General features: G+C 32.9%; 1 protein-coding gene across 2 annotated transcripts in view; it reads left to right on the top strand.

Annotated features, from left to right (window-relative positions):
• AGPAT5 (1-acylglycerol-3-phosphate O-acyltransferase 5) overlaps window positions 1-13,501 on the top strand; it is a 61,387-nt gene that overhangs the window by 40,965 nt on the left and 6,921 nt on the right. For both annotated transcript variants that reach the window (XM_020985284.2, XM_020985274.2), the window contains one exon: window positions 10,914-11,075. In XM_020985284.2, coding sequence (XP_020840943.1) covers window positions 10,914-11,075 — 162 coding nt within the window. The remainder of the gene's footprint in view (window positions 1-10,913; window positions 11,076-13,501) is intronic.

The raw sequence follows: 13,501 nt of genomic DNA, 5'->3' as shown, positions 1-13,501 counted from the left end.
TTAATGTATCATAGAGTGTATTTTACCTGGAAAAGGAAACAACAGAGAGATCAGTGGGACTAGTGATATCATGGAAGAGTAGGTTTGTTTTAATAGTGAAGGTATATCATCATTGGTATGCAGACATTTTGTACGGATTTACTTAGTTTTAAAGAAATGTTTCCCCCTCCACCTCAAGGATAGTACAAAGTAAAATTGTACTTGTACATATTTATTTGTACTTGTACATATTTCTTACATATCTTATTAAACAATTTAACTAAAGCCTTGGTCAAAAACTGATAATTCATCCCATCACTAGTTTTGTTTTTTTTTCCTATCAGGAATATCTTGAAAACAGTAAATGCTGCACATCATTTATTGTTGATACGTGGGGAATATAAGCTGGTAAGGGAAAATTTTGATGAAAGCTTAGTTCTCAATACATTATTCTTTTCCCACTTGTTAGTGCCTCCCTCTTAAAATTATCTTTTATTTATTTGATATCTAATTTGCACAATTTTATGCAACACATTTCATTAGATTATTCGTTTATGGAATTTTATTTTTAAGGTGAATATTTTGTTAAATAATTCTAAAGGACATTTTTATTCTTACAATTAAATAAACAAAACCTTAATTTTAAAAATTAACATTTGTTGCCTAAATTTTAAAAATCAGATACAAAAATAGATTATTTTTTGGAAAACATTGGGGTGTGCCTAGAGACATAAGACGTACTTCATGCAAACCTATCATTTTGCATATACCTAAGCACCTCTGAGCATCTCAAGGGCACAGGATATTTCATTTTTGTCTTTGTATCCCCAGAAATTGGCACATAGTAGACACTTAAGAAATGCTTGATAATTGACTGTCCAGTCTAGCTTTATTTGACCAAAATGATCTAAATTTTGGATGTGCTATGGATTCTATAACAGATAAATATCAATTGGAGATTTGATACAGTAGTTTATCTTGACATATCACAAGGATTTGGTTACCAGAATTTCTGGAAAGACACCACTATACCAGTTTTATCTGTAATATGATTCCATGCAGTAAATCAAATGCTAATGTCATAAGCATGGCTTTGATACATAAGTTTCTTCTTATCTCCCCCCCCCATTTTAAGCATGTGAGAAGCAGAATGTATTCAAATTAGTCAATAGATTCTTTGCTCTGCAAAAAGGATTCTATGTACTATTTCTCTCAGTTGTCAGTTCACCACCTACATTTAATTTTTTAACTTGCCTGAAAATTTTATTAATTTTTTAAAATAAGAAACAATGAATCTATTAATTACTACTTACTTTCCTTTTTAAGTGTATAATTCAACATGTAATTTTTAAAGCTGTTTTTGTCTGTGATTTCTTCTGTGTGCATAATTCTTTTTTTTTTTTTTGATGAGGCAGTTGGGGTTAAGTGACTTGCCCAGAATCACACAGCTAGTGAATATTAATGTGTCTGAGGCCAGATTTGAGCTCAGGTCCTCCTGACTCCAAGGTCGGAGCTCTATCCGCTGTGCCACCTAGCTGCCCCTGCATATTTCAAAAATGGTTCAATGACCCTCTTCTTTTTTGGTGGGCGGGTTTGCCCCATCTCTATATCCCCTCTTTCCTTCACCTTGCTGATTGGGAAAAGAAAAAGAAAAGCAAAACATGTGCATAGTCAGACCCTTACCCAATAGTAAATTTGTTGAATACTTTGTTACTATACTCATTTGCTTCTGTGCAACGAAGATAATAAGCAAAACAACTGGTATTTATATAACACTGCAAGTTTGCAAAGTATTTTGCATTAACACTCATTTTTTCTCATACCAACCATAGGTGATATTTTTGAAAAATGTTAAGATTTCTGTTGCCTTTTCATATTTCTCCTTTATTTCATATTTTATTTTTCAAAAATAAATTTGGCCAGATTTGAGCCTTCATATTGGGTACAGCATGTCCTTTTCAGTTGAACTATGAAAAAAATAACCTATTTTTAAAGATTTTTTTTGCAACTTTTACTTATATTAGACTGCCCAACCACTTCATTTTCAGTCAGAAAACATGCATGAGAATATTTAGAGGGAACTTTAGGGAAAAAAATTGATATTAACTTTAAATAAAGCTTTCAAAATTTATTTAAATAAATATCTCAGATAAGTTTATTCCAAAGCTGATTTTAGGTATTTTTCCATACACAAATTACTTTCATAAAACATTCATTTTAATTGATAATTTTGATCTTTTATGATTCTCAAACCGAGAACATATTTGATTCTGAAACTTCTAAAAGAGTGTAACTCACTAGGGGCAAAGAGAATTGGTTGTCTCTTAAAGGGTAAACTGTTAGTTGAATTTCCATATAACTACTGCTTTTTCCTGTTCATTTCCTATAAAACTGAAACATGTTCTTCTGCAAAATATATTTGGCTCTAAAATACTATTCAGTCTTGAAATAAAAAATAATTTTTAAAAAATTATATATTTTTGAGAAAAATGATCTCAAAATATTGACATAATAAATCAGTGCAGCATAGGATTATTTTTCTCTTTGGTCCATATAATTAAAAATTGACAAGAAGAAAAATTGACAGCAGTGGCAGAATTAAGCTAAATACATAGAGCCAAGAAGTCATTCAATTCAAGTCAACAAGCGTTTATTAAGTTCCCACTATGTGGTAAGACTATGCATATAAAAAGAGATGAAAAAAAGAGAGATTAAAAAAAGAGATAGAAAATAAAGATTAAAAAAAAGAAATAGTCTGTACCCTCAAGATTACATTCTAGAAGGAATAAAACCAGTTAACAAGGTAATTATAAAAGCATAAACAAGTATTTCAGTTGGGAAAGGACACCAAGAATCATGGATGGGAGGAGGCAGGAGGTAGAATCAGAAAAGTCCCCATGTGTAAGGTGACACCTGAGCTGAGTTTTAAAGGAAGTCAGACATTTTATGAGGTAGAAAGAAAGAGGGAGGAGTATATTCTAGATATCTGTGCAGAGGTCTAGAGACAGGGATGGAATGTCAAGTATTTGAGGGAAAGCTAGCAGGCCTATTTGACTAGGCTGGAGAGTGCAAGAATAGAAGTAATAAGATAAATGATTGAAAAAGTAGGTGGGAGTCAGATTGTGGTGCTTTCAATGCTAGTCTGGGGGTGTTTGTATTTTTTCCAAACAATAACAGGGGAGCTTTTAAAGATATTTTAAGTAAATGAGTGATAATGGTTAAATCTTTGTCATATTCATTGATTCGTCTCCCTTGATATCAGAAAAAATTCCTTCTACAAAAACTGCTTGTAAGATGAAATGCTTTAAAATTGAGGGAAAAAGAATTCCTGAATACCCACAAAGTCGCTCCTGTGTCACATAAATATGCCTATATAGTAAGCACATTCTTAAATGACTTTATAGTTAGTAACACTAAACGATTTGATTGTTTAGGTTGCAAGAGGAAGAGTTGGAATAAGTCAATAGGTTTTCTTAGGTGAAAGAATTTGAAGGTGAAAGTGAAGCAGGTGGGAAGAATGTGATCTTGCTAACTTGTTACCAGCAGAGGCACATACATATTAGGCTACTTTCTCCCCAAGTTGTTCTCTTCAAAATATGTGCCTCATAAATGCTGTTGGGAGGAAATTTTTAATGTTGAAAAGTAGTTACTAGTATAAGTGAAAATAAGTAGAAATTAACAGTGTATGTTAAAATGAAAATACATAAAATAAGTGCCCATAAATAGAGAAATGGAAGTAAAAAATAATAGCACTAGAAGAAAGTGCTAACACCTCTAGGGTTCAGGAAAGCTCTCCTCTAGGATTGCACTTGAATTGCACCTTGAATGAAGCTGGATTTGTGTGGAAGAAATGTATTCTGGGCATGGAGGTCAGTATAAAGACATTAACATTTGATTGATGGCATGTCAAGTTCAGGACACAGCTAGTAGGAAAGTTGTCTAGAATGAAGAATGCATTCAAAATAGTATTATAAAATAAGTCTAGAAAGTAGGTGGAGATAGATTATGGAGGATTTTAAATACCAGACTGAGAATTGTGTATTTTATTCTAAAGGTAATTAGGAGCCACTAAAAATTTTTGATTAGATAAATTAGATGTTTTTATAGGAATATTGATTGATAGCTATATGGAGAACAGATTAGAGAAGGTGGAGAAACAGAATCCACTTAGGTTATTCCATTTCCATACCATTTCTTCTATCTCTTCCCTTATGTTAACTTAGCCTCTATTCTAGTTTGCACTTATCCTCTCTTGTCTGAACTCTGGGATGTAGAGTCTCTGTGAGTAGACAAATAGGAGAAATGGTATGGAGGTAGAATTGACAATATTTGGTTGGCTGATTAGATATGGATATTTGGGAGGGAAAGGAGACATTGAGAGAGAAGATTCTCAAGTTTTGAACTTGGTGAGTGAAAGGATAATGGTGCCCCTAATAGAAATAGAGAAGTTTAGAGGAGAGATAGGTTTTTGTTACTAAGTGTAAAAAGATAGATGGACCTGGTTTACCTTTTTATATGATTTTAGTAATTTTATTGACTAATGTAGCCTATAATGATCATTTTAAAAACCTTGCTTTAATTTTTATAACACCTGCGTGAAACATTTAGGAACTATGTCTTCTTTTGAGAGATGTGGAACCAAGTAGATTAGAACTTGTTAAAAGTCACAAAGCCCCTTATTGTCAGAGTCAGGGCACAGTTTTATTTTTGATTCTATGTTCCTGGTTATTTTTATTTGATCATCTACTTTTTTCTGAAAAAAAAAAGAATTCTGTAAGAAGTCTTCAAAGGAAGTTACATAAACAATTTGCCTATCAGGGTTAAGCTTTAAATACTAGGTTGTTTGAAATTCTTAACTTTTCTAATTTATTTATTGGTGACCTATTTTCAGTGTGAATATGGAGTTGAATTTTTTTCCTCACTGTGCACAAAGGAAGTTAAGCTTTCTGGACAGTGTAATCTAAAAAAACTGCATTTCCTAGTTTGTTTTTTTTCCTCTGAGATCACAATAAATTGTTAGTTGAAAATAAAAACAAAGGAAAACTCTAGTCCATCTGTTAAGTTAATTTTTCTTGAATAGAGTTGAAACGAGAAGCACATGAGATATTTAGACTAGAAAACTTAGTCATAAAGTGGTTCATCTTTTCCTCCTGATTATTGTTACTTTCTGTGAATGTATATATACATTCTTTATTACATATGTACTGTAAGAGAGTCATTTCCTTCAGTTTCTTTTTTTTGAATGCTACTGAGTAGTTTATATTTTGTATAATTATTAAACAGAAGGTTAGATCTTGATTCATTGTGAAATTTACATCTTAAAATGAGGAAATTTTCTTTGTTCATTGTACCAGGAGTACCCAACATTGTTCATAATCTTAGTATATTCTATCTGACCCACACTTAATGGTGAGTCAGATGCTATAAAAGCTAATTTGCATTTCATAGATTAAAAAAATTAACTAGTAGCATTATTGTAGTTATTTGAAAAGTATAAGTGAAGAAAATGGGCCTTGGGAATCACTTAATGATGTTTTTCAAAATATATGCTAACTTTTCTTTCTTCTTATTTGTCATTGTTGTATATATGTAGTTTGATTATTTTTTTATATAAAATTATAATTTTCTATTAAATATTATCTTAATTCTCTGATTTAGCATACTGTTGCATTTAACTTCATCTAAACAATGATTCTTTTCATTCTTAGTGTCAACTTTAAAAGAGAATCATTATTTTTTTTAGCAACCCATTCATGCTTGTCTATGGTGTGACACAAATGGTCCCTTGAACATGTTGGAGATTCTTCTTGCCTTCTCTTGACATTGCAAAGATGCCAATAGAGCAAATTAGCTATCCATCACTTTTTACCACGTTGTAGTCCATCTTCTTTTATGCTTACACATTTCTGTGATAGGGTCCATTATCCTGCTTCTTGATAAATTATTGTTTGTAATATGTTTTACCCAACTCCCAGCCACCAAGCACCACTCCATTGGCCTCTGGGTGGCAGTCATCTCTAATTCTTTGGAGGCTATGATATTCCACAACTAGCAGTAGACTACGATATTCCACAACTGGCAGTCATACATTATCACTGGAAGGACATTGACATTAAAAAAGATGGACACATTTCAAGGAGAAGTTTGAGACCATTAGAAGACCATTGCAGTTTTCCAAAAGCAATCTAGGACCAATTCTCTACCTTTTCGATTTTGAGGCCAACTCATATAATTTCAGTGTTTATATAAGACAGACAGAAAGACACACACACACACACACACACACACACACACACACACACACACACACACGCTCTCTCTCACAGGTCAGCTCTTCACATTGTTTATTGGACTGCATTTCCTAGTCTAGAAAATAAGCATTTTTCATCCTGGCTGATGAATAGGAGAAAAAGAAGCCTTAGGTGGTATTTCTTACATCCACTCTAAAGGAGAGTAGATGTTCTCTACAGTTTGGCTTGCTTCTAGTGCCTTGTGATATAAGGTTTTCTGCTTCTACAGAAGTCCTACTCTGATGCCCCATTGTGGCATAGAGGCAACCTTGGGTTCTCAAAGGCTTTGCCAGTGGAATACAAACTCTGGCAGCTTCTATCAAGCTGGAAAGTTTTAAAGTATGGTTTCATTGACAAACTCTTATCTTCTGTCTGAGGCCCAGCCTTGCCATATATGAAAAGGTTCAACTCTGATAGGTTGAATCACTAGGTGAGGAATGCTTTTTCATTCATTCATTCATAGTAAAATTGGAGAAGGGAGGGAATACTTTCAGCTGGAGGGAATAAAGGAATGTTACTATTAGCTACAGTAATGTGTTGATTTTTTTAATCATGAACCTGAATCACTTAAAAGCTATTAAAATACTAACTAGAGCACTAAAGGAATTAATTTTATTTTTTATGTTAAGGATATTTGCTTGTATTCTAGTCTTTTAAAGATTCAAGTTCTTAAATTATATGTGAAGATTCTGTAGTAGGGTTGGAATTAATGTCATGCAACTGTAAATAATAATACCTAAAATTTATATATGGTACTTTTAAGATTTGTGAGGTAGGTGCTATTACTATATTCTTTTTATAGATGAGTAAAGGGTGAGAAATTTGCATAATTCAATATCTGAAACAGGATAAAAACTCAATAGTATATATAAATTTGTCTAGTCATGTCCCCCAAAACAGAATTACATATAACAAAGGGTAGGAAATGCTTTTCTCCACTAGGTGCTTATTTATTTTTAACTATTGAATATGAAATAATATATTTAGCTTGTTAATTGAAAATGTGCTCTTTGGGCCACTTAAAATATTGTGCTTTTATAACATTACTGAGCCAAAGAAGCAGGGCATTATTTTAGGTGGTAAAAGGAAATTATTTGGTTTTTGTCTGCCTTCTGGTATCTTCTTTTTCCAAATCTGTTTTTTATTCTGAGCATACTCAGTAATATAGGCATTTTCATTTATATGACAGATCAGAAAAAGAGAATTATACATAGAACTGCAGATTTCTATAAAGTAGTTTCTTTTTCTTTTTAAGTACATAATAAATTCAACCTGTAGCTTTAAATCTGTCCTGGTTGTGCTTCTTTCTGGCCTTCAAAACAATGTTATTTGAAAACGAGTTAATAAGTTTCATTTTAAAATGAGCAAATGATTCCTAAGCACCCTTCGTGTCCAAAACACTTGCTGGGGATATAAAAATAAAAAAATAACACAGAGGTAAATTCATTTTAGAAGACTGTGACAAATGAATAGAGAATACTCATCATATAGATTATTGCTAGAAGCTAGGTGGTGGAGTAGAAAGAGTGCCACACATGGAGTAAGGAAGACCTGAGTTCAAATTCAGCTTTACTTACTATGTGACCCTGGGCAAATCACTTAACCCTGTTTACTTCAGTTTCCTTATCTGTAAAATGAGCTGGAAAAAAAAGTGGCAAACCACTCTAGTATCTATGCCAAGAAAACCCCAGATGGGGTCATGATGAGTTGAACATGATTGAAATGACTGAACAATAACAGATTATAGCTGTTAAAGTATAAAGGGTACCTAAAGAGGCAGTGTAGAGAATAGTGCTTAATTTACAGAATTAGGAAGATAAATAGAATGTAAGGTCCATGAGGTTAGGAACTGATTTTTTATATGTGTCCCTAGTACCCCTAGGATTACTTCATAGGTGACAAATACTTGTTTGCAAATACTATTATACTGAGAATAGTAAAAGATAACCTAGTATGTTAGATTTATCAACTGAGTCCTTTACATCTATTGTGCCATCCCACTAGATTCTGTTCTAGTCCCTCTGCAAAATGTTCAGCTACAAATTTTATTTGCAGAACTTTATTACAAGATTTTACAAAATATTCCTGCTTTTATAGATCTCAGCAAGAAGTCATTTTTCTTCAGCTTTATTAATGAATATTGCTTTCAACCTTTGGATTTCCAAATTGGATAAGATTCAGTAGCCCAAGAAGGAAAATATTTTATCTAATTAAGTTAATAAGTTCATAATCTTTTGGATCCTTTTAGGTTTGACTGAAAATAAATTAAACCACATCCTTCCCAGGATTTAAATCAAATATGTTGGTTAGGAGATATATTTTGTTTTGCATGCCAGCCCATCTCCATTGTAAAAATACTTTTATAGGGAAATCCCCCAATCCTATTGCTGATCTCTATGCAACTAATTTTCCGAGGGTGTAGTAGTTAAAGAAAAGTATGCTTCTTGTCTTTTCTCCTAGTGAGGAATAATGTGATAGGTAGAATGTTGAATTATGAGTCAAAAAAGACTTGGGCTTGATTCCCTTCTGAAAATTATTAGCTATGTGACCACTGGGTGATCATTTCTTTTTCTTGGAGCCTCAGTTGCCCCATTTGTTAAATGGGTATAATATTTGTATAATGCCTATTTTAAAGTATTATTATGAGGTTCAAATGAGATAATCATGTAGCATGTTTAGTAAACTTCAAAGTTTTATTATTAGCTTTTATTGTTATTAGTAACATAATCAGATGTTAAGCATAGTTTGTTGAAGTGGAAAAATGAGATTTTCAGTTTAGGTCCTTCATACACACACACATGTGTGTGTGAGTGTGTGTGTGTGTGTGTGTGTGTGTGTGTGTATGTGTATTTGTGTGCATATGTATATATCTCTTTTGTCTAGTCACCTATTCTTTTTGAGCCTTTATGTCCTCATCTGCAAAATAAAGGCAATAATACTCAATACCTAAAAATTGTCCTTCATTCTTAGAGTAGAATTTTTAGTGAAAGAGTAAAGAAAGTGTTTTTGATGCCAGTTGGAGAATTATACCAATATTTTTGGGGCCCATATTTCCCCATTTTTAAAATGAGAGGTTTGGACTAGATAGCCATAGGGTCCCTTCAGCTTTATCATCCCTTGAGGCTTAAGATGTGATAATTGTCCCTGTATATACTTGTGGAAGAATTTCAAATCAGAAAGCTTTAATCATAGAAGCATGAGGTCCTTGATTCACACAGAATAGTACAGTATGTCATTCTTAGATGATGAGTACTTATACAGTCCTTTTCAACTCATCTAGACTATTCTGATAGCTCCTATGTCAATTGATAATGTGATCCTGGATTTTTTGTTTTCTTTTGTTTTTAATGATTATGTTGATCATGTTGAGATGAAGCAGGGCATAATGAATAGAGAACTGGCCTCAAAGTCAGGAAGACTTAGGTTTAGGTCCTTTCTCTTCATGGCCCTGGGCAAGTCACTTGATCTTTGTGCTCTTTAAGTTACAAAAAAAGATAGTGGCTTACATTGGTAGAGATTTTTTCACCTAGGAAGTTCCCTGTGCTAATGAAATCACAGATCCTGTTTCTAACACTATACCTTATGACTGTGTTAATGCTTTTTCTAATGGTGAACTATACTTACATTTCTGATATAAATCCAATTTGATTGTGCTCCAATACTTAATGATCCAGTCACTGAACCGTAGCTTTGTCAGGGTCCCAGGAGTCATCTGGCCCAACCTCTTTCATAATGTAGAAATCTCTTCTAAAACATCTTCAAACAAGTGGTGTCTATACTCCTGATTGAGTAACTTCAGTAATGGAACCTCATTGCCTCACAAGAAAATTCTTTTATTAATTTTCTGATCATTTGTTATCTTTGCATCTTTACCTGTGCTATAACCCTGTTTTTTATCCTAACCATGACCTCCAACCTCTCCAAACTGCAACCTTGGATTGCTCCCATCATTCTTTATCTTTACTCCTATTGGCATTGAGTGCTAGAGAATATCGCAAAACTTTACTGACTAGGTCCACGTTTAGTCAATTCCCATATTTATGGAACTTGCTGAAGGTTACATAAGTGGTAAGTAGTAGAATTAAGATTAGAATCCAATATTCTTTTCACATGCTATCACAAGTGTTGATACTTTAGCTCTCCTCTTCCTACCTACCTACCTCATCTCCCCTTATCCCTTCCCCTGAAGCTTTGGTCTTAAAGCCCATCACTTTTTGGAGAACTCAAGTTAAACACTTTTTGTAGGCTCTGGCAATTTACTCCCAAAAATTTATACTCAGGATATAAAATTGTATTATACTCCCCCATATAAAAATTTCTGTTTATGGATAAAAGCTAAGAAGAAAATATTTAAGGTAGGGATTTTAAGGAAAAAAAACCATGAGGGATTGGTAGGGTAAGTGTTACCACCATTTTGCAAATGAGGAAATTGGTCCAAAGTTGGTAGAAATTTAAGATAGTATATATTATGGGCTATTTCTGGAAATTAAAAAGAACCACCTACAGAAAGATCTTACTAGTTTCATTTTAAAATTATAATAGATACCAAATCAACTCTTTTTATAATAGGGAACATATAGAATAGGCTTTTTTTTTTATTCTTTGTCCTTTCACTTTTGTGGAATTTTGTTTTTCCTTCCTTAGGCCTTGCAGTGTTAAAACATGTCTTGACACCAAGAATAAAGGCAACATATGTTGCTTTTGACTGTATGAAGAATTACTTAGATGCGATTTATGATGTTACAGTAGCATATGAAGGTACTGTGGATCAAATGGGAAAAAGAAAAGAAGCACCTTCTATGACTGGTGAGTCTGATATTCTTACTTTTCTAATTTTATTTTATTTTTTTAATGGAAGCTTGCATAGATGGATAAGTTTTACCACATACATTCAAAAATTAATTAAAAATTGAACTAAAATTGATAGCAGCCTTTTTATTTTCTGTGTTAATACATACCTTAGAGTAACTTAGTCATTTATGGGGCAGAGACTAATTTGCATGCCCTTTAAATGTTCTCGTGATAATGTAAAAGCATTTTTAAAAAACTTAGCGTGTAATACAATTTTAAGGTATTACTGTTAATTTGGAATCCTTGAATTGTATTTTACTGATGTTTACCATGAACCACATTAAGGCATATCAAACAGCTATTAGACCTACAAAAAAAGCAGAGAAATTAGCGTGTAAATTGCTTATGTGCAGTCTGAAGTCTTCCTACACAGATTTGTAGTTGAGATTTTTTTCTGACCTGAAACATTTATTTTCCATCTGTTTCTTCAAATTCTCTCATAATTACTAGCTCACATTCTTTTTACCTGAAGTGTATAGCTAATCAGAAAATATGTCACTAGTGTAAATTAGGTAGGGGGAGAATCAAAGACACATCACTACATGTCTGTAAGGCCACTTGGAGAACACTGACATAGCACATTGAGTTGTGCTATAAGTATTCTAAGTTTGTGTATTTGTATACATGTGTGTATATATGTATGTATGTGTCTGTGTGTGTATGTATGTCTGTATTTCTCCAGTCTTCTTTTCTTGCAATTTTTTATCTGTACTAATGAATTACCTCCCCAAAAAATCATTTCTACATACAAAATAGAATAGAAAAAGATGACGGTACATGAAATTGCTCATCTCTGCTAAGTTTATTGCTTAAAAAATATTCAAATGACTACTTTCAAAACTGTCCTTTTTGTATCTCCCTCTGAACTTCATTCCGTTCTCCTCTGTGAATTCTCTTGTGTTTTAGTAACATTGTTTTTAATGATCCTCCTTTTTTTCCTTATCCCCTTTGGCAACTCCATCCTTATACCTTCTCCCTGATCTTTTAGATAAAATTGGACTGGCATACAATAATAAAAATGCTGGTGGGGAAATATTTTAAAAATCAAATTCTTTTTTTAAGAAGGTACCTGGAAATCAGATTAAGGAATTAAAAAAAATTTATTCCTAACCTTGTGTTCATAACCAAGTCCTTTGGAATTTGCTTACACTTTTTCTTTAGTCATTCATTTTTTCCCCATATTCTGTTTATCTTAGTAAGAGTGATTAATAGTCTTTTTCAACTTAACTTTGATTTAAGACATATAGTAAACAAAGCTATATCCATGAAAACCAAACATAAAAATAATATATTTATAAAAACAGTAACAAACATTGTTACATGGTTATTATATCCTAGGTTCTGGGGATGCAAGGAGAAAACCCAAAAAACAGCAATAGTACATCTGGTGTGAAAGAAACAAAAATAATGATCCAACAAACATCTTTTAATTGATGGCTTTTTTTTTTGGCTAGGCAATGGGATTAAGTGACTTGCCCAGGGTCACACAGCTAGTAAGTGGCAAGTGTTTGGTCTGAGGCTGGATTTGAACTCAGGTCCTCTTGAGTTCAGGGCCAGCACTGTATCCACTGTGCCACCTAGCTGCCCCTGAAACAAGTGTTTAGATACTTATTAGTACTTACTAGATAGCATTTAGATCACCAACTGAGATTAAAACTCTGAATAACCCAGTTTTCAGACCATAATAGTAGAAAATTAAAATCTTGACCTTTTTTGTCAAATAAAAACAAATCAATAATATTTTTGTATATATTAGGATACCACTTTATGTGTTAATTGCAGTATATTAATAAGTTTAGCTAATTAAAAGTTATGGATGTTGGATACCAAGTATAGGGAATAATGAAACAAGGAACAAAACAACCTCTTTTCTCTCTACACTATCTCATTTGGTGATTTCTCATCAGTTCCCATGGATTCAATTATCATCTCTACACAAGTGATTGTCAGATTTATTTGTCCATTCCCTAACAACTCTCCTGTGCTCTTGTTTCATGTCGTCAGCTGTCACTGGGCATCTTAAACAGCAAATCCCATAGATATGACAAATTTAACATGTGCAAAATAGAACTTCTATTTCCCCCAGTTCATCTCTTCCAAATTTTACCATAACTATTAAGGACTACTATTGCATGTTCTCTTTTACTCAGGTTTGCAGCCCTGTTGTCATCCTTGGTTGTACTCACACTCAAACCATAGATATCCAATCTCTTACCAAGTCTTATTATTTTTACCTTTACAACATGTCTTACAAATGTCCCTATCTCTGCTCTAAGCTGCCACCCACGTGGAGGTCCTGGTTGGTCTGGTTAGTCTCCATGGCTCAAGTTTTTTAAAAAAAAATTAATTTATTTATTTTTAGTTTTCAACAATCACTTCCA

This window comes from Phascolarctos cinereus, unplaced genomic scaffold (assembly GCF_003287225.1).
Source record: "Phascolarctos cinereus isolate Bilbo 61053 unplaced genomic scaffold, phaCin_HiC Scaffold_2;HRSCAF=192, whole genome shotgun sequence".
NCBI lineage: Eukaryota > Metazoa > Chordata > Mammalia > Diprotodontia > Phascolarctidae > Phascolarctos > Phascolarctos cinereus.
Note: the sequence above shows the minus strand (reverse complement) of the source record. Positions and strands in the feature narration are given on the sequence as shown.